We start from the raw sequence: 21,123 nt of genomic DNA, 5'->3' as shown, positions 1-21,123 counted from the left end.
TGCAAATTGTTTAAAAATCACACAACTCTCACAGCCTGTAATCCTAGTTAAATGTTAAAATTATCTATTTGTATGGTTGAAATTCATTTTCATCATGTGTTTCATAAGCTCTAGCTGAGTTCTAGCACAGGACTTCACATGAACATGTCTGAAACAGTTGTGATGTGTCTGAGAACACCTACAGTATATCATAACAAAAGCCAGCTTGTGCACACGGACACAGCTGGTGCACATGCGCAATTTGTAGAAGAAAGGAGCAATTTTATTTTGAATTTATTATAAATGAAAAGTATGCACAATGTGTGCAATGATCTTATGAGAAAATTGAGAAAATGTTTTGTGAACCACCCTCTAAGATTTATTATTCTAAACAAGTTTTCCCTTCACCGAGGTGATGTCACTGATTAGATTCCACTTTCTGGCTAAAAGCAAAAGCTGTAGTATTTGGTTTTGAAAATCCTGCAGACTCTGAATCCATTGCACTTATAGTTGCCGATCCAGTTCTAAACGCTCCATGTCTGCAGATGTGCAGCGTGTAATCCTGTCAAAAAGCTCTTAGGATTGTGGCGGTACAAGCAAATAGTGAACTTACTACTTACCTACTCAAGTTACTCCTTTCAAAAGACCTGAGCTTTGCTAGTTCAGCAGGTTGTTAGTCACATATCACTACAAACTAGAGAAAAAGCAGATTAAAGTACAACCTGGTCAAACCCTCTCCTCTTCTAACAGCTGTCCCTGAAACAAGACTGGGCTGAGAATAAAGTGAACCAGCTAACCCTCAACTTAAGTTTAGTCCCCCCAGAAGCAAAAAGTGCAAACAAAGAAATCGGCAGTGAGGAGGGTAGAGAGAAGAGGGGAGCGATTCAAGCTGGATAATATCAAATTAGCAATTTTACTCCAAAATCCAGATAGATAAAAATGAACTTTCTCACAAAACATTTTCTTCCTCAGCAAGGTGAGGAGGACATTTGTTCATACACTGGGCACTTGAGGAGAGCAGGGTAGTTGGGAGCATTCATCTGGAGCGAGGCCTCAGAGGAGATGGAGGAGGCGCTGCGACCGCGTCCGGCCCAGGCATCGGGATGGAGGAACTGGCCGGAGTAATCGGAGCAGTTGCTGAGGCGAGGCCGGTAGAAGCCCTGATGGGGCCGGTACATTTCCTCTGCTGTGTAGCGCTTCATGAACAGGTACACCGACATGACACCTGCTGCCTGCGGGGTGTGGGGTGTGGATGGAGGCAGAGAGACACACAGTTTACTCTCCAAAATACATTCTTTTCACTGACACATGTCGAATTCAGGTCACTTTAAACCCGACACATAACAAATGAATGCATAAAATAAGTGCAGATTAGAGAATTACGCACTTTTGTGATGATTAATTATGTTCCCCTTTAACCACCAGCAAAAGTCAACCCCCTAAGAACACTTGAATGAAGATACTAAAAGATGCAAACACCTAACGTGTGATGCATTTATTGTCTGTCCTTTTTGTGAAAAGTAAAGGATTTCTTCTCTCACACAAAGAAGGCCAATTTAAGGTTTCTTTAGCTACAAAACTAAGGATAAATGAGAACATCTGTTGAATGCCTAAAGTGTGCTGTCAATCATGAACACAACAGATAAAAGATGTAAACTAGCAAAAGAAAATTGATAGTACATTACCACCATTATGAAAACATGACATTTCACAAAATACAAATACAATACTAAAGGCACCATAACAGACAACGATTAAGTAAAATCTTCTAGCCTGGGACCCTAATTTGACAAAATCCGTCTCAATGTTATATACTGTACACCCGGGAATCAAGCAGAAACAGACTCATGGCCTATGAAATATTTAGAGCAGGGGTCTTCAACGTATTTCAGGTCAAGGACCACGGCTTAGCTGAAAGAGAGACGGAGCAGGGACCCCCTACTACATATGTTTACAACTAAGTTGCATATTAAACAATACGCCTAAAGTGCCATGTATAAACATAACATTTTATGGTGCATACAATACTAAGAATAATAAGAATAATAGGTAGGCACTATGAACAGGTACTGCACAGTGATTTGGCTTAGGTGAGCTAGCTCAAGTGATTGCACGAGGATTCACGGGTAACAGTTAGACTATCATCAATGTGTAAATTACATTTTTCAACAAATAGGCTGATTTATCTTTGCTAATAATATGTTGGATTCATGTTACTCTAATGTTTATTTTTTAATTAACTTTTCATTCAAAACATTATCAAACAATGATTTGGCGACCCCCCTGCAGTATCTCTGAGGAATCCCTAGAGGTCAAACCTCCCGTTTAGTTTTGATGCATTCTTGTGAAACCAGCCTTGCAAGTTACAAGGTTATGTTATCTCCCCTTGTCTTTAGTGACGTTACCTCAGTGAGCAGGAAGGAGATGGCCGCAAAGGCAAATGACCAGCCATACTTGTAGCTGAAATAGGCATCATTAGTTTTGGTTCTGTTCAGCATTTCATCATTAATGTTGGAGATGTACAACACGAGACCAACCACAAGAGAGAGACCTGAGGGAGGCAGAGAGAAGAACAGAGACAGACACACTGTAATGACTGTGGACAAAAAGAGAGATTGAATTTACAAAAACACGTATGATTGGCATCCGTCTTGTTGTCACAAAGTATTACAAACTCTGCATCTGCTAATTACTGATTTTATTAGAACAATAACAGTATGCTTTACCATGCTTTCTTCTTAAATATAAGTAACACAGATTAGATATGAACCTACTCACATGCATGTATCCCATTTGTAAGTGTTTGTTGATTTTATTGATTTGGAGATGTGAATAAAAGCCAAATCAAATACCTGACAGGATAAAGAAGATTCCAGAAACAAAGGCCAGGATGGTGCGGTGTGGTCGGATGTGTCCGATGTTACTGAGTACAAAACCAATGAACATGAAGAAGAGGCTGACCAGAGGGAACGGTGTGGAAGACCGGATCATCTCTGGAAGATGACAAGAAAAACGGATTAGTTTGTATGAAAACTTTTAACTGATTTTTATTTTTTGTGGATTCTCTTCATTGGCTTTAACCAAACCTTTAAGGAAAGTTTCCCTAGAGTATCAGCATGAGGTTTGTTTCACTGAGGCTGGTCTCAGTACCTCATGGGTTTTAGGACATGGTTCCTTATTTATATCAAGATGAAGCTGGACCTCCCTACTGTGAGCAAATGGTACAATGCCTCCCAGATGAAAAGCAAGTCTGTGATGCTGCTTTCTAGACCCCCATTGTGTTCTCCATTACACAAATTGTTCTCCTCCAGCTAAGTGGACCAGATGTTTAATACCATAACCTTAATGGGATTGGTTATTTAATGGAGTTGGGTAAAGTTTGGATTGTGTTGCAAACTAGCCTATAACAAACCACCGTAGATATCCAACACCACATACACTTTTGTTCGAATGAAAAAGGGAAAGTGAATCATTTTGGGTTCAAGTTGAGTCTGAAACATGCAACTAATACATGCGCCTGTAAGTATACTTTAATTCATGGCACAACCTTTGGACAACAAACACTTTTCTGCAGAATTATTTTCTGGGATTTAAATTTCATCTCACTTTGAGAAAGAAGACAATAAACTGTTATCACCATCTACGTAAATCCAAACTGTGAATAATTTCTTTACTTCAGGGAGTGTTCATATTTCGTTCTCACGTGTACACTTCCTTACTCACAGCTTTCACTTTCAAGTGTTATCACTTCTTCTGCCTTCTTCTTCACCTCTACAACTTTACATCAATTCTCCCGTCCCCCATTTATTCTCTCTTTGTTCTCTAATAGTCACATGACTTGTACTCAGGTCAGCCTTAGGTCATGTATATCACATACATGACCTAAGGCTGACTTCAGACTTGACATAACAAAATGAAAAAAGTTTTTTTTGCATTGCTGTTGACAATCCTGTCAACACTAACCCTCCAGTCCCATTGACCTGGAAATTCCAGCAGACTGCCCAACCAAACATGGTACATTTAGAAATACCATTTAGACCCCCAGAGCATTTACGCATGCTCGGTTCAAGACCCTTTGTTTGTTTCCCATTTACAGAGCCAGGGCTGTGTGTGCTGTGTGATTAACACCAGATTTATTTTTCAGCACACACAGAAAAGACAGCTAGCGAACCGTGAGTAGATATTCTCTGAATTTGACAAAAATGTATCGGATTAGAATTGCAGACTCCATCTTTAAGACGGACAAACTATTGGGCTGAAACTAGCAGGCAGACTGGAGCCAGAGCAGAGGATAGACATATGTTTTTACAAAAAACATGCTGCAGCTAATAACATCTGTCAAACAAAAGACCACAGAGCAAATAGCCATGAGCATCTAAATTAAGATCAAGTTTTGATCATTTTGACAGTTTAACAGCTCGTTCTTGCTTAACTATAGCTTGACAGTACAAGTTAGCTTGAATGGCCCTTGCAGCCTACCAGTAGCTGAGGTAAGGTAGGTTTTAACTAAACCTTTTAGCTACTTCTACAACCACTAGTTGCCACTTTGGTTCAAAGTAAAGGTTCAAAGCAAACTAAACACTACAGTTTCACCAAATGGAAGCATTGCTCTTTTAATAGTGGAGTGTGAGCAGTTACTTACTCAGGACACTAACAGTGGACTCAGAAGTCATCTGGACGTTAGTGGGCATCACATATTCGATGGTAAAACACCGGCCTTTCTCCTCACCTGGAACAAAGGACAAGGAAGAAATATGTTCAATACAATTTCACATAAATCTTGAGAGGAAACATAACTCAACTGGTTAAACTGGGAAGATGTCGACTGTGACAAAGAAACGTCAAACACAGAAGCATGTTAAGTATGCTAGCAGAATACATAGATGTCTTGTAGACTTTGTATGATGATAATACCTATCCTGACAAAAAAAGTTATGACAAATGTGAAGTTTTTATTAACTATACAGGATTTTATTTCATGTGCAGGCACGAGTAAACTTTGTGCGATGCCATTTCCTTATGTGAAGCTGTTGAAAGCCACTTAGAAACAACCTCACAGCAAGTTGCAAGCAAATATAGATTCGACAGCTTGTTTCATACAATACAAAATGTCTTCTGTCATTTGTGCGAGGAACACCCAGCATTAGACTTTAGCACATTTCCCTTTATCACAGTACAAAGTCTGGCACCAAAACACACTGACACACATATACGCACTTGTAACTTATGTCTTTCTCAACACTTCATTAACCGCACACACTATAAGGTGTTGGATTAAGTGATATTTTGTGGTTCAGCATATGAAATTAGCTTTCGTAATGCATACGTATTGATAATGCATACTAAAACAATACATAATGAGGGGTTGGTTCAGGTCAGGCCTAATATATAAGCAAATACATTCAACATTAAATAGTACTATTAGGCATTATACAGGTGCATTGCTTACAGTGCATTATACTGGTACATACCTGAATTAGTTTATCTGTGATATTGATGGAGCATAGTGAAGACCTAAAATATGTAATTGTTGCCAATTTTATATTTCTGGAGGATCAGCTTTTTGTGGATTTGACCTGGAAAGACTTGAGTTTTTTAACTTGCTTCTTATCATATTAAGTACATATCAGTTTTGAATTATTAAGCGTTCGTTTGCTGGGTTATCATTTCTTGGTTTTAGGCAATGCTTTATCAAGTGTTTTGGTTGATGGGGTGTGAAGGTTGGCTACTGTCTGGTGAAATTATGTATTAATACTTGCAGTTAGAGCTGGGCAATAATTCAATATGATAATTTATCGTGTTTCAAAGGAATCACTTCGTTATAAAATTATATATCGAGATACACAGTTATGCCATTTAAATTAATAATCAGAAAATCTGATGAGATATATTTCAGATTTCTTTTCTCTGTAATTTCACTTGAAACTGTTATGTTAATTTTGCACTAAAGTTCTTAATTAGATTAGAAAATGCTCAGCACTTTTCATTTGTCAAGTATACAGGAGTATACAAAAAAGGCTTTACCATGTAGTTACTTTACATAGAGTATTTCTCAATTGAATTACCAGAAAACAACAAGATATAAAAATGACCTATTGGGATAGAAGATTTTAAACCCTATTTACAGTCTGTGCACAAGTTATGTAATTTGACAGATATGCTAATATAGCAGCAGAGTAATTACATCAGGTTGAGGACAGCTTATAGTTTTAGTCTCGTTCAGGAAGCTAATACACATAATATAAGGACATAGAATCTCATCTCATACAAGCAAGTGTTCACATTTCCCCACAGTGCTTTATAGTGGAGGCTGGCCCCTCTGCAAACAGCTGTGAGGTGTGAGTGCAGGCAATAAAGACAGTAAAGCAATGTTTTCCAAAAAATTCTTCTCAGAACAGGTCGACAGAGACAGAGGGTAAATAAGACCAAATCAGGTATTTAAATAAATCTTCTTGGTAACAAAACCCTGTTCCTCTCTGTACACATCAGTTTTTTTACACAAACAGGCCCGACTCCAATCCGGCCCCTACACCCTCCCACTCACAGCTGAATGAGGCACCCTTATTTAAGGTGTAGGGTGTAAATGAAGCGGCAAGCTTCGGGACCAACTTCCCTCGTCGTAAGTTTTCGTAACAATAGTTATGTTTCAGCATCTCCCGAAAGAAAAATAATAAAGTAAAGAAAAAATAATAAAGTTGTTAACATCTGTGGGACCATATTAAATGTCTCTTAGTTTGCGCAGTTTACTAGTAAATGTTTGCTAAGAAGGGCGTGTTCCACAACGGACACAAACAGCACTGCACGTGGTCAGCAAGGGCAGCTGGTTAAGTCAGGATCAATGCAGACTCTCTGTTTTATATCCCACTTCCACTCCCCGCTATTTAGTTTTGGAACAGCACTTATTATGGCGGACCCTCCATGAGAGGGTTTAGGGGCCAGATTGGAATTGAGCGACACTGTTTCCGTTCCCTTTTAGCTTTCTCACTAGGGCAATCATCTTATGTGGTTCAGCTGGGAAACTACCATTGTCCTGACTGCCCCACTTACTATGGGCTTTGTAGTCTTTTACTTGATGCCTTGATGGTTTATAGTCCTCGTCAATGATTTCTCCCCCACTCCCCCAATGCCATTAAATAGAACAACATTTACAATCAGCCATAAGTGAAGGTCTCTGTAGCAGGGCTCTCCTCCCCTGTGTTATTAAAACATCACTTAAGGTGTGGAAGGTTTCCTTATTAACAGTCACACTTGTCGAGTTTTGTGTTGTGTTGTGACTGTAACGCTAGTGTTTGTTTTTAGTATTTACCTCTACAGAAGGACTTTGACAGAAGACTTTTATTCATGCTTCATTTGGCAGACTCAGTCTAGAAGGACTGCAGTAACACCGCTATTCCAAATAGAATAGAATAGAAGAAAAATACATTAAGATTTATGCAAATGCTATTTCAATAATGCTGTTGGGCAGCCACTGCAAAGCTAGACTTACAGTGTAATTGTATCAAGTATGAATGATGCTTATAATATTACAAAGAAGAAATACTTCTGTAACTTTAAGTAATGCTCCAAATAAAAACCAAGCTGAATTCAATATATTTGCACAATTCCAGGTCTACTCCTACAACTAGTCCTGCCATCATACTTATAATACATAAGCAGTCCAATGCCCTCTATTGAACATGATTTACAACACTCACAATAACCGACTGTGTCGAGATCCTTTCCATGAACTCATGCTGGAATAAAACACCCAATGAACTCAAGCCAACATCAATACTAACCAAAACACCATGCAACCTCGTTCACGTTCTCTTGCATAACAACTGAGATAGTGTGTAGTAAATGTTTCTGGGTCATATCATAATAGTAAAGTGGGCAGTAAAGCCACTCAATTTCCCCTAAACACACACTGGACCATTAATCCATTTATAGTGTAGCAATGGCCTGCTGCGTGGAAAACACCTGGTACCTAATCACAACTGGATTTCCTTTATTTTTCATGACATAATTAATCCTGCAACAGGACAGAGCAGGTCAGTCACAAGGCTGAATGGAATAAATCAACAGTATATTAAATAATATTACAGGATAAATGAACTAATAAGCATATTTCATTGAAATATCATTGAGTGTAATTAATGACAACAGACAACATCTACAGCATATTGATTCAGTTAACTGTTGCCATTGTCAGAGGGCGCAAAGGGTAAGAAGAGCAGTTGTGTCTCTGAGAAAAGTGTTTATTTTCCAATCAGACCTCCAAGCATACCTTTGTGCTGTTGGAGCAGGGGAGGAACGTTTTGAAGAAAGGATATTGCATGTTTGTCATGTTAGCCAAGAGTTTGTTTGTGCCATACATTTCTTGCCATACATTTCTTAGTGAATAACTGATATGTGCAAACTAACCCTAATCTGGACCTTCAGTTTGTGTTTTATCCTTTGATGAACAGAAATCTTATGAATCTAAAATGTTCACTTCGTAGTGAGGGATAAATATACTTAATCTACTGTATATGTTTCAAGCTTTAGTCTAACTCACCAGCCAAGAAGCAAACCCTCCAGAGGCCAGAGTGGAGGGACATGCGTACCTCGGTGCTCTGGTTGAGGGGAAGGATGACGCCCTCCTCCAGGTGGAGCCAGTAGTCTGTGCTCACGGCGATCCCCAACAGGCCCAGGGCACAAACAGCGAACACGCTGCTCACCAAAGTCAGCGCCTTCCTGCCACATAGGCTCATACCACAGCCTCAACAACAGGGGGGTGCCGCCGGCAGAAAGGGGAGCTGGGGGAGGAAAAGAAAGAAAAAACATTTTCAGAAAGTTTCCTAAAGTTAAGGTGAACGAGTTTTCATAAAACATCTAACTGTCCCTAAGGGAAGAGCAAAGGAAATTTGGAGGAAACAAATGAGAAAGAAATATCAAACAGAAAACTACATTTTCAAAAAAGTAGCTATGGATTTGTTTTGAGGACACTGCTTGTACATGCACTGTCCCATAAAAGAAAGGAAGAAATGTACTTTATTATTCACACTTTTCTTTAAAAAAAAGAAGAAGTGAAACCGCCATCAAATAGCTGAAAAACAGTAAACCTTCTTATCACAAAGACGATATGATTAATGCATGAGCATGTGATTAATACTTTTGGGGTGGTAGTTTTCAGACATAACAAAGATACTTTAATAAAGAGAGAACGTACAGGGAAAAGGCACAACTCCATACAGCAACTAAACACCGATTACAAACTGATAGAGGACAAAGAGAGCACAGAGACAAAATACACAAGGAACAAGGGGAGATTTAAACAAACAAAGGCAGGAAGTAAAACAACAAGAGGAAAGAGACTTTCAAAATAAAACAGGAAACAAACTATAACAAAAACCCAAGGACAATGGTAGGTAGATGGTGTGTCTGTAGGTTGCTTGTTGCAGAGTCTGGGTACATTTCTGAGGTTTATTGTTTCTTAATAATTCAAGTTGATAATGTAAATCTTGCACAGATGACTCAAGTCAGAGATGAGTTTGAAATTAATGGATATGAATAATTGGGAATAGCCTTAACAAACAACTTATTTTCTTAGCTGACAAAGAAATCTGGGAAAGATCCCATTCCTCCAAATCTCTCATTAGAATATGAATAACCACATTGTGCAGGGCCAAAGGCGTAGTGGGGTAAGTTTAAAAAAACATTATGTTAAGTTTTTTATTTGACTACCTTCATGGTGCCTGCAGCAAAAAAAGAAAAAAATGTAACTCATAACACTGATAATGCAAAAAATAATTATATGACTGCTTTTCCTATACTTTCTGCTGTAATCACATATTAATGCTTAAATCTCCACTTCTTCTCTGTTACATCTAGTGATGCAGAAGTAGCATTGCAGATGGTGCACAGAAGGTGTGAGCGTTTGAATGTGTGCGCTAATCACACAAAGCGATGGATCTGTTCGTACGATGACTGATGCCCACATACGCCGGAAACTGCCGTGCTTGGGAGCTTGACATAGGATGTGTCGAAAGGAATTGATTTTACATAATGAGTTCTCAGTGGGCTGCCATATTGAGCACCCAGTGGGAGACTGGAAAGATGGAGTGAATATGTCAAAGGTTTTAAAAGTTTTCATAAGATTCGTGGCATTTTCTCTCTCTCTTTGGATCAACGTCTTGTGAAGCCTCAGTCGAATAGAGTAGATCTCCACACATCTGCCAGCTTGCAGTGCAGAGCCAGTGTTTTAACAGTAGAGGGGATGTGGTTTGGTGCTGTCCATGGTTATGAATAGAGCTTTAAAGAAGATGCAGCAACTCATTTCAACAAATTGCATGTTTTCAGCAGAGGGCACTAAACGTGTTTAAATGTCCTGCATCTCATACAGAAGTTTAGACAGGTTCCGGCATTCATTACATGTAGCCACACCATAAAAATATATACTCTATCAAAACTATGGGATAATAGAAACCAGGACAAGTGAATCATCTAATTTCATCCATACAGTTCAATTGTAAATATTCTCTATAATATCGTATTCTGTGCAGGCTACCCATACGCTCCAGACCTCATCCCTCTCATGGATATAAGGCCATTGCCCCAGTTCTTAGATACAAAGGGTAATAATAATTATTAATAAGATGTGTATGCACCACATGCACACAGGCAGTTTTGTCTGTTCTGCTTTTTCTATTTCTTTTGCATCCATTTCTCTTCTTCCTTTGTCCCAGTTAAGTAAAACCCAAATTACAATTAAAATGTATCTCTTTAAAAATTGGAAAACCTTTTCATGTCAAGATATGAATTTGTTTATCTTGGTTGTGTGTGTGTGTGTGTGTGTGTGTGTGTGTGTGTGTGTGTGTGTGTGTGTGTGTATGTACACACAGCCATGATCTCTAGGTTATTATTGCTCATCTCCTTTAGATAACCTGGGAATAACATGTGACCTCTCTCATTTTCAATGTGATATTACAATTTAAGAGTAACCTTTATACAGTACATGCAAGATTTATGACTACAGTCAAACAGCCAAGACAAAATATGAGGGTTTTTTTTATTATACCTGTTTAAACTATTGTGATTATTACAATTTCAAACGTAAAAAAGGAAATAAACTCTTATCTTGACTATTTCTACCTATTAATATTTGTTTTTCTTCCTGTCTGTGGTGACTGGACTGATGGTGATTGGAAGCAGTTGGGATGCATGTAAAAGCAATCCGAGTTCACTAAAGCACAAAAGACCAGCATTAATGAGAACGGACTATCATTAAACCTCAGCTATTCTTGACCATTGTGCAATCAGTGGCCATTCATTTACAATGCATGGCTCTATTTTCAGTCATTTAGCATCAAGCTACAACTTGAGGACAAAATGCATGATGCATGCAGTCCACTCAAAGGCCTTTTTGTCACTGTTACAGCACATAAAAGCAGTCATTGAAGTGCTGATTGCACTTATATATGCGCTTCCACAAATAGACTATCATTACTGAAAGAGAGAGAATAGGAGCAATTTATGCAGGTGGTACCTTTCAATCAACTACAAAAATAGACAAGAATATTGTAATAATAGCGACGATGCTTAAAGTAGACACACTGATCATCATTAATATTTATGTAGCACTACTGTCTGAATTTAAAAGTTGATGATAAAATTGTAAATTGTGTTATAAATACAGTCCTGATTAGAACTATTTTGCTGTGACACACAGCTGCTATTCCGTGATTATTAAAGATCAGACAAATACCGATAATTGTTGCAACAGTTGTTGCCAAAAGGTTTCGACAGACACTATTCACCTGGTTAAAGCAAAAATAAAAACAGGACACTGCACCGATTATGAGATTTTCCCAAAATAAATTAAAACCAGATCTTCCCTGTATATGTAAATCTAAAGCAGCCCACCATAGTGTTAAGCCATAGAAGTCTATTTCGAGAACAATGCACCACGATAAGGAGGGGCTGCTGAATGACACCATAGCTGTTTCACAATAGAAGCTTTCCAGTGAAGATAATGACATTTACTTTAGAGCAGGTGCAGGCAGTGCAGTCACCTGGGTCGCTTAACTAAGGACTGAAATTCTTTTTTCAGTAACACAAACAGACTGCTTACAAAAAGACCTAGAAGCACTTATTGAAGTGAGGGTGAAACTAAGACTCAAACATAATCAAGATGCAAGCATGTTTTCCTGTGTGAGCAACAACTGTGAAGGCAGTAACATTAGCACAATGAGACGACAACAACATGGGCCAACTTCATATGTGTAAGTGTAATGGCTAGCTAAGCCAGAGTAAAGGGCACGTCATCACCAAAAGTAGAGCATTCCTCTTCTGTCTGCTTTGTTAACATGCACCTAACATCCTGTCAGCCTTCATTTGAACAGCACACTTCCAAAAATGGTAACGGCAAGGCAAAGAGTAACACGGATGTCTCCACCCTTTTCAACTGTAGAAGACTATGTTGAAACCCAGACCTCCAGAGCAAATCATATCTGTGATTGGACAAAAGAAGGCGGGGCAATAACATAGCTAAAGTTTAACTTTGTATGTTTTCTGGCAAAACAAATATAGATTATAAAGCCTTGTAAAGCGTAATCAATGGCTTAAGAAGACAACGTGTAAGTTAGACAAATGTGATCAATATAATTAGATTTTTAAGTGAACACATTTTAAAAAATCCTTTTATGATATAAGACACAGCAGTAAGATAAACCTATCTTACCTATTTAGTGACCTTTCTTTTTCATTGATGGTTAAACAATAGCAAAGATGAACACTATATCACAAACTGGTGGGACAACCGTTTTAACAGAGGAATGGCTGTGGTAAACGCTAATTTATCTGACTTAATTTATTAAGTTAGTGTAAAGATAAAAAGTTGGATAAGCTGAAGGTGGCCAGTGATTGTGGTAAAAAACACTGAATGTCACAGCAAAACAATTGACACCCTAATTTGAATTTGTCTCTGTCAAGTGTTTGTCAGCGTCTCAGCATGGATCTCTTTTGGCGTGCTTATTGACCCAGCGACTGTGGCTGTAAGTGCGGTCCCTCTGTTGCTTACAGGCGACTGACACTGTGGAAGTGTGTTGTTGTTGGTTGATGTTGCTCGGGCTGGCTGGAGGAGCCTGAGGACAATGGCAGTCCAATGCACCAGAGAGGAAATATGTCATCAAGCCACGGTCACAGCTGGAGGAAGTTTGCAGCCCCCATCATCAGCCTGCTGAGATCTGCTTGTACAGTTTAAGCAGATGTACTAAAGGGAAAACACAACACATGTCTACAGTATACACATCATGCATACTCTCTTAGACCTTCTACATGCGCACTTGTACATGAAAACATCATCATACAGTCGAGCGCATTTCACTGACCCACAAACTGTCTACAGCCACTCTCTGTCGTCTTCACTTAATGCATCGTGAGTATTACAGAGGGAGTGTGTCACTGGTCATAACAGTATCACAAAGAATGCTATATTTTTCAGACGGGTGACTTTACAACCATTATTTCAGTAAGTATTATTATTATTATTTCATAAGTAACAGTGGCATTATGAATTTTTTTTTATGAAGTACAACAAGCATTACTTGTTTTCTTGCTATTCTGCTCTAAATGTTGAACAGTTACTTACTCAGTTACTAACTAAAAGACAACTTTTTTCAAAATCGAATATTAACATACTGCATACCACATATTCAATCAGTATTAAATGCCTACGAAATTAACGATTAAGTATATATATATATATATATATGTATATATATATATATATATTAAGTATATATTTAACAGCAGGTTGAAGTATATAGTATTTTTTTACTTTATAAAGTGACATATTTAGCTTATAACTCAAAATCTTGAATAAATGACGGCCGGTCTCAAGACACCCAGAAGCAATGCAATGTGGTGCATATGAGTCTCATACTCAGAAAATTCTTGCTAAAGGCCCTGTCACACATATTCGTATGACAGAAACGTATGCCGGCGCATACGAAATATCGGCAATAGGTTGATATAAATTAAGGGTAAGTTGTGATCGTTTGAAGGACGCAGACGATACGCCGAACACGCCAGACTTACGGCCCTGTCACACAGTTCCTTATGGCAGAAACATGCCGCCGTATATGAAAATTAGCTCAAAATGTGTCAGAGTCCAACTTTTCCACAGCGGTGTTGTAGCTGACGCATACATAACGAATGCACAACGATGTATGTCAAACATTGATAGCGTATCACTTACCTATTTAAAACGTATCAGAGCCTCTGGCCAACGGAGCTGGAAAAGTGCCATTTGTTTGCTATTGTTTAAGGGCCAGCTAGCAGGCGTACGATAACGTCAGCACGTCCACGTCTTTTGATTGGATACGCACTATTGAGAGGCAGAGCTAGCAAACTTTGAACGAGCTAATTTGTGTAGATTTCTACAAACTGTTTTTATTCAATCCACAATGGCTGAAGGAGGAGAAGAGATCGATTTGGTCGCAGATATAATTACAACGCCATTTTCAAGACAAACTTTTCAAGAAAAGATAGACATCGTGAGAAGAGACCGGCCAACCCCAACGCTAGCGAGCCTATCACAGCTGGGAAAAGGGTTTGGCCGCCACTTTCAAATCACGAACTACGAGCGGTACCCCCGGCTCACAGCCTCCGAGAGGCACTGCACATTGTACTGCTGGGAATGTCTGCTATTTACAACTAAATGTTTCGTAAATATTAATATAACTATGTTGTTAGGGTGCAACGCCCGGTTATACTGAGTTTCTGTCTAAATGTATAGTTTCTAGAGCCATGGCGTGACACATACATAATGATGGTATTAAGAGGTGGAATAATTCAGGTAGGACTGTGTATGTGTAGTATGAATAGTATAATTAGTATGTAAGTATAATTAGTATGAATAGTATGTAAGTATGAATGAATATAAATAATATAAATAGTATGAATAATATAATTAGTATGTAAGTGTGAATAGTATGTTAGTATGAATAGTATAAATAGTATGAATAGTATAAATAGTATGAATAGTATAAATAGTGTGAATAGTATGAATAGTATAAATAGTATAAAGAGTATGAATAGTATAAATAGTATGAATAGTATAGATAGTATGAATACTATGAATAGTATAAATAGTATGAATAGTATAAATAGTATACCCCTGTAGTTGGCACACACTCTTCCAGAAGCACCTTGGTGCCAACCGAAAGTCCTTCTCCATAGCTTCTCCGAACTTCTCCCACACACGCTGCTTTGCCTCTGACACGGCAGAGGCTGCCGCCCTTCTAGTCCTTCGGTACCCTGCAACTGTTTCCGGAGTCCTCCCGGATAACATAGCCCGGAAGGACTCCTTCAGTCGGACGGCTTCCCTGACCACCGGGGTCCACCACGGTGTTCGAGGGTTACCGCCCCTTGAGGCACCTAAGACCTTGAGACCACAGCTCATCACCGCAGCTTCAGCAATAGAGGTTTTGAACATCGCCCACTCAGGTTCAATGCCCCCAACCTCCACAGGGATGTCTGAAAAGCTCCGCCGGAGGTGTGAGTTGAAGATCCCCAGGACAGGGGCTTCCTCCAGACGTTCCCAGTTCACCCGCACTACCCGTATACTAGTATAAATACTATGAATAGTATAAATAGTATAATAGTATAAATAGTATGAATAGTATAATAGTATGAATAGTATAAACTAGTATGAATAGTATGAATGGTATAAATAGTATGAATAGTATGATCATAAGTATACTCGTATCCTAGTATACCGGTCTCTCTCTCCTCGCCTCGTTCATCTAGTCTGATAGTCTCACTCTTCTAAATGTCTGCCTAGTCTCCTCGTCCCCATCTCCCTCGTCTGCCTCTAGTTCCTAGTTCCCTCGTCTGCCTCTTCTCGCCTCGTCTCCCTCGTCTCCCTCTCTGCCTCGTCTGCCTCGTCTCCTCGTCTCCTCTCTCCCTCGTCTCCCTCGTCTGCCTCGTCTGCCTGTCTCCCTCTCTGCTCTCCCTCGTTCCTCGTCTCCCTCGTCTGCCTCGTCTCCTCGTCTCCCCTCGTCTCCTCGTCTCCCCTCGTCTGCCTCGTCCTCCCTCGTCTGCCTCGTCGTCTGCCTCGTCTCCCTCGTCTGCTCTCTCCCTGTCTGCCTCGTCTCCCTCGTCTGCCTCGTCTCCTCGTCTGCCTCTCTCCCTCGTCTCCCGTCTCCCTCGTCTGCCTCGTCTCCTCTCTGCCTCGTCTGCCTCGTCCCTCCCTCGTCTGCCTCGTTCTCCTCGTCTGCCTCGTCTGCCTCGTCTGCCTCGTCTCCCTCGTCTGCCCGTCTCCCTCGTCTCCTCGTCTGCCTCGTCTGCCTCGTCTCCCGTCTGCCTCGTCTGCCTCGTCTCCCTCGTCTGCCTCGTCTCCCTCGTCTGCCTCGTCTCCCTCGTCTCCCTCGTCTCCCTCGTCTGCGTCTGCCTCGTCCTCCCTCGTCTGCCCTCGTCTGCCTCGTCTCCCTCGTCTGCCTCGTCTCCTCGTCTGCCTCGTCTGCCTCGTCTCCCTCGTCTGCCTCGTCTGCCTCTGCTCTCCTCCCCTCTGCCTCGTCTCCCTCGTCTGCCTCGTCTCCTCGTCTGCCTAGTATAAATAGTATGAATAGTATGAATAGTATGAATAGTATAAATAGTATGAATAGTATAAATAGTATGAATAGTATGAATAGTATACATAGTATGAATAGTATAAACAGTATGAATAATATGAATAGTATGCAAGTTTGCGATTCCGAACACAACGCAGGTCATGAAGAGTAAAAATACAGTTCATTGTATAGAAATGAGCCTCACATCAAGCAAAGCTAAAAGAACCATTTCACTTTTTATTATTACCACTATATCAATCTGTAGAACCCTTGGAAGGAGAACCCTTGGAATATGTCAATAGTGGTTAAGGGTCTACCGCAATAATGGCTTAAAAAATAACTATAGTAAAGTGTTCTCGCAATGGGCAGAGTATGTCTAAGAGTATAATTTAGTAGAGCTACTAATGGTATGTTCCTTGTCTTAAAGGACTCCAATCTAAACATATAAGCCAATGTTTGTTTGACTGGTGTGAGCATTTAACGTTAAACAGGACATCTTTTCCAATATGCACTCGTTTATCAGCTGTTATGTTTGAGCTGTGCTGGCCTCCAGTAGGAAGCTAAAAAGTTAAAATGATTTGTCAGTGGTCTAACTTTTGAGATGCCTCAAAATGAGACAATACAAATATCTGCTGTAGGCCAGACGACTTACCATGCATCATCTCATCTGGTTAACAGCAGAGAGAGGAGGCGGTGGTGCGAGCTGTCACAACAGAGAATGACGTGGACATTTTTGTGTCATATTCTCACCTCTTCTCCACAGAGAAATCACGACAAAATCAGTCAACAGGCTATTAAATGTTGCACAACATTTGCACATAAACAGTTGAACCATGACCTCATGTAGAACGTGTTATCTTCCCTAGCCCTCAAGACTCTAGAGCAGCCTGCATCAAAACGCAGTACATCTGTAATGTCAGATCACCTTAATTTGATGGGGCAGCTCTGGATATAGCCCAAGCCTTTCAAGCTGTTCCAAAAGCAGTTCCCTTATGTCTTTCAGCAAATGATTTTTGGCTTTGAGCTCATCCCCTGCGTATTCCTTCATATGGTATCATGATCAGAAAGGGTATGGACGGCTTGTCAGTCAGTTTGTTCTCTGCATTTTAATATCTTCTGAGGATCATAGATAAGTATTTGTAAAGATAAGGCTTAGAAATTCATTCCACATAAACATATTTGTAACAAAGATGGCAGACGGGTCTGTTTAATCTAATAAAACACGAGTGAATGGCAGAGTAGTAATCTCTAAAAGGGTTGACACTCCATCGAGTCTGCCACACAAAAACAGTGACCCACAACACTAACATCCATTTTCCTGTGTTTGCTTTGAGAACAAGTCTCCCATTTATAAGTGCTTGAATTGGCCCTGTCACCAGGCAACACTATACAGAGAGGCCTCCGAATTAGTCAAGCATGAATGGACTGATGGGCGAGTCCCAAAACTTGGCTTCCCCTTTGGTAGAGCATTTAACATGCTGGAGCCGGGATACAGAGGAAAACAGGAGAAAGACATAGAGGCAGAAATACATCACAGAACAAATATGTAAAGGGTATATTACACACAGTCACAGGCACTCAAATACAAACACACATAATAGAGACAAGGAAAATGTGACCGTAATACATCAATTGTATATACGTGGGTAGTTACATACATGCTATTCTACTGTACAGCTACATCATTAGTTCACATCAAGAAAGAACTGTTTGAAATTCCTGTAGGACTTCAAGACTGTGTGTGCAGCCATAGCATTATGTATAACCAATCTAAATTAAAACTAAAAAAAGTGCATCACTGTCACACTTAAAGGTGTTTGAAAACCGAGCACCCCTCTCACAAGCGATCACCAGAGAGCACTGTGTTTATTTTTTTTAGGATATTGCCGTCAGCATGTTGCTTTGTGCCTGAGTGATCACTGAAACCAGCGAGGTAGAGCCAAGAGTGGGCTGAGTCTACAGGGAACACTTATTTACTGTTCTTAACAGATTTGTTTGATTGATCAGCATGCTTCATATACACCTGAGGAATACTGAATGAAGTCACTCAAGGATTCAAAAAGGAAAACAAAACAATACCCACTACTAATATTGCCAGGTCATCCTCCTTTTTTAATTAACACATATTTTTCTCACATCTTCATGACTAAACAGAAACAACAGAAATGTACAGTTTTACCAACAGAACCTAATCTTTTTTTTTTTTTACTTACTTACTTACATTAACTTATATTGCCATTAAGTGATATTAAACAAGCGTTTTTGTCATAGTTGTCATGTTTCTCAATGTGTTTTTTGTATCAGACATTATTAATGATGACCTACAGCTGAACTTTCTTGTCGGCAGAAGTGACCAATTGGTAAACTGTGAACAGTGGTGTTGCTGAGTTAACAAGACACAAGGGTGGAAGAAACTGCATGATTTTAATGAATGGACGGAGGCTGTGAAGCCCTTTGTAACACAAGTCTGTAAAACCTTGAACCTTTTGAAAATCTTCCCATTATGACTGGAATGTAATGCTGCATAGAGACTTGAATACCAGAGATGACAAATACAGAAAATGACTGAATGCCAACCAGGTTTTAAATATGTGGTTCTAGTTGAGCTTTTGACAACATGGATAAGATTGTGCATGAAAATAAAAGCCATGCCTGCAACATCAGTCAAATGCAATGGCTAACAAAAACAGCAGTGTTTACATGTAGATCAATGGACTTTCAATTAAATCCTGAACCTCTTTAGACAATCATTGCAATGTCTGTATCACTGCAACAAGTAAACAACAGCTCTCATCCAGAGAGGGTGTGATTTGCCATCCTGTATTGAACAGTGGCTGTAGAAACCTTTTTTTCCTCTGCAATTGCAGAAAGAGAATCCCCTGCATCCTACACCATATCTGTCTAAAGGTGTGATATAACAGTCTGTGTTGGCCAGTGGGCTACCTTTACCTTCAAATAAGGCTTTCAGTTATCGATCACATTACAAGGTATAGAGCCTCCAAAATAAAATAAAATCTCAAAAAAGTATCAATTCATACATACTAGTTATAAATAACAGAAGTGTAACTGACTACTGTCCCTTCACGTGTGTATTTATGTTGTGTTGTCAGTAGCCACATCACAGTAATCTGTTCTTAGTAGTATCAGTGTGTTTAGCCGCAGTCTATTTGTTGGCTACATCCTCTGTGAAGTAATCAGAGCCAGTTGTTAGTTACGCCTGCCGTTTAATCTTTGGCACGACCTCAAATCGCTGTCCGCGGTGCTGAAGCCCTCTGACGTCCCCATGCTGAACAGTCAGTCAATAATGAACTTAGTGCATTGAGCGTGTTGTTACACAAGCAAACTCGTCGTAACCCCGTTTGCACACGTCTATATTGGCGCAGGAATATCCCAAGTAAACGTGCAAGTTATTTTCGTATGAGCGCTGGCCGTATTACGATTATTATTCAGGTTTTGCACATGAAGTTATTTAATTCTCAGCAGTTATTTTTTCGTCTGCCCACTTTCCATTTTCTCTCATCCTAAAAACGAGTACTTGTGTCTCACAACTTTGTCTCCCTTCAAACTACTGCGCATATCTTAACTCCCATGTGTTATATCCAATGTGTTTACTAGGAGTAAACGCCACACTTCACATAGAAATGTGGCTAAAGTGAGTGAAGCTTCCACTCAAATGACGTTAAAATTGTACTATTTTTTACTATTTAAGTATGCAAACAAGCCTCAGTTTAACTAGCATAAAGCAGAATTTCCGAGCATTAAAAACAACAAACAAAGCATTCCCAGTATCTGCGAAACTATTAACAGCGTGTCTCTGCACACAATGTCGACTGTGACATTAATAAAACGAACTTAAGAAAAACACAGATACAATGATGTATTACCTTCACGAAGAAGACTCGTTGAAGAAAGCACTGTTTTCCCTCTTCCTTTCTTCTTTCTTCTCTTGTTTCTCCTCGTTCACTCGGTCCGTGTTGTCTCGGGTTTGGCGCGCAATAAGCCTGTTTGGCGGAAAGGACCCGTGGCTGCGTAGCTCACGCTCCACTACTATCCAAGTCAGTACTAACCGCGTGGCATGTGGGCGTCCAACTCTGCACCTCTCTTCAGGTGTGCAGAGGACAGAGGGGCGATGCTCTGTGCATGTGGTGTGGTAATAACAGTTTGAATTAGTTTGTGGTTTCAACCAAATGCAACCCTAAAGGCACCACGTTTTCTGCAGATGTTGAGTTTGGGAAGCTTGTGTGATGCAATTCAAACATTGAGCTGTTTTAGGTGGCATGCAATTTGACATTATGTCTTCATTAATACCGTTCCTGAAATGCACAACATAGTGCACACTGTCTGTGACAGAGAAAATGTCACTGGACTTCCCTCATAGAGCATGTTGGATATGAAGGTTGATTACTAGGGAGGCAAAGCTGCCAGCTCCCAACAAGCCACCATCATGTTCCTGTAAAACATTCTATTCTTATATCACAACATTCAGCCAGCTTTCAATTGCTATAGTAACTTAGCAAAAATGGCTTTGTATCTGCTTCTAAAAAAAGGGTTGCAGTAGGAAGACACCGAA

At 39.8% G+C, this 21,123-nt stretch overlaps 2 protein-coding genes across 2 annotated transcripts in view; both read right to left on the bottom strand.

Annotated features, from left to right (window-relative positions):
* Positions 1 to 20,571, bottom strand: part of LOC115010152 (voltage-dependent calcium channel gamma-5 subunit) — a 21,968-nt gene extending 1,397 nt beyond the window's left edge. The window contains exons 1-6 of the mRNA XM_029434605.1: positions 20,438 to 20,571; positions 8,516 to 8,756; positions 4,622 to 4,708; positions 2,832 to 2,972; positions 2,385 to 2,530; positions 1 to 1,211 (exon numbers count right to left, since the gene is read on the bottom strand). The exon at positions 1 to 1,211 is cut by the window's left edge and continues 1,397 nt beyond it. Of these exons, the coding sequence (XP_029290465.1) occupies positions 948 to 1,211; positions 2,385 to 2,530; positions 2,832 to 2,972; positions 4,622 to 4,708; positions 8,516 to 8,711 (834 nt within the window). The 5' untranslated portion in view covers positions 8,712 to 8,756; positions 20,438 to 20,571 and the 3' untranslated portion in view covers positions 1 to 947. The remainder of the gene's footprint in view (positions 1,212 to 2,384; positions 2,531 to 2,831; positions 2,973 to 4,621; positions 4,709 to 8,515; positions 8,757 to 20,437) is intronic.
* LOC115007510 (octapeptide-repeat protein T2-like) lies at positions 15,815 to 17,867 on the bottom strand. The gene is made up of 2 exons (XM_029430426.1): positions 17,862 to 17,867; positions 15,815 to 16,549 (listed from the first exon to the last, which is right to left on the bottom strand). Exons 1-2 carry the CDS (start codon positions 17,865 to 17,867, stop codon positions 15,815 to 15,817), a joined length of 741 nt encoding a protein of 246 aa, XP_029286286.1.
* Positions 20,572 to 21,123: the final 552 nt, after the last annotated feature.

The sequence above is a fragment of the Cottoperca gobio genome, chromosome 1 (genome assembly GCF_900634415.1).
Source record: "Cottoperca gobio chromosome 1, fCotGob3.1, whole genome shotgun sequence".
Taxonomy (NCBI): Eukaryota; Metazoa; Chordata; class Actinopteri; order Perciformes; family Bovichtidae; genus Cottoperca; species Cottoperca gobio.
The sequence above is the reverse complement of the archived record's forward strand: the minus strand, read 5'-3'. Positions and strand labels throughout refer to the sequence as shown.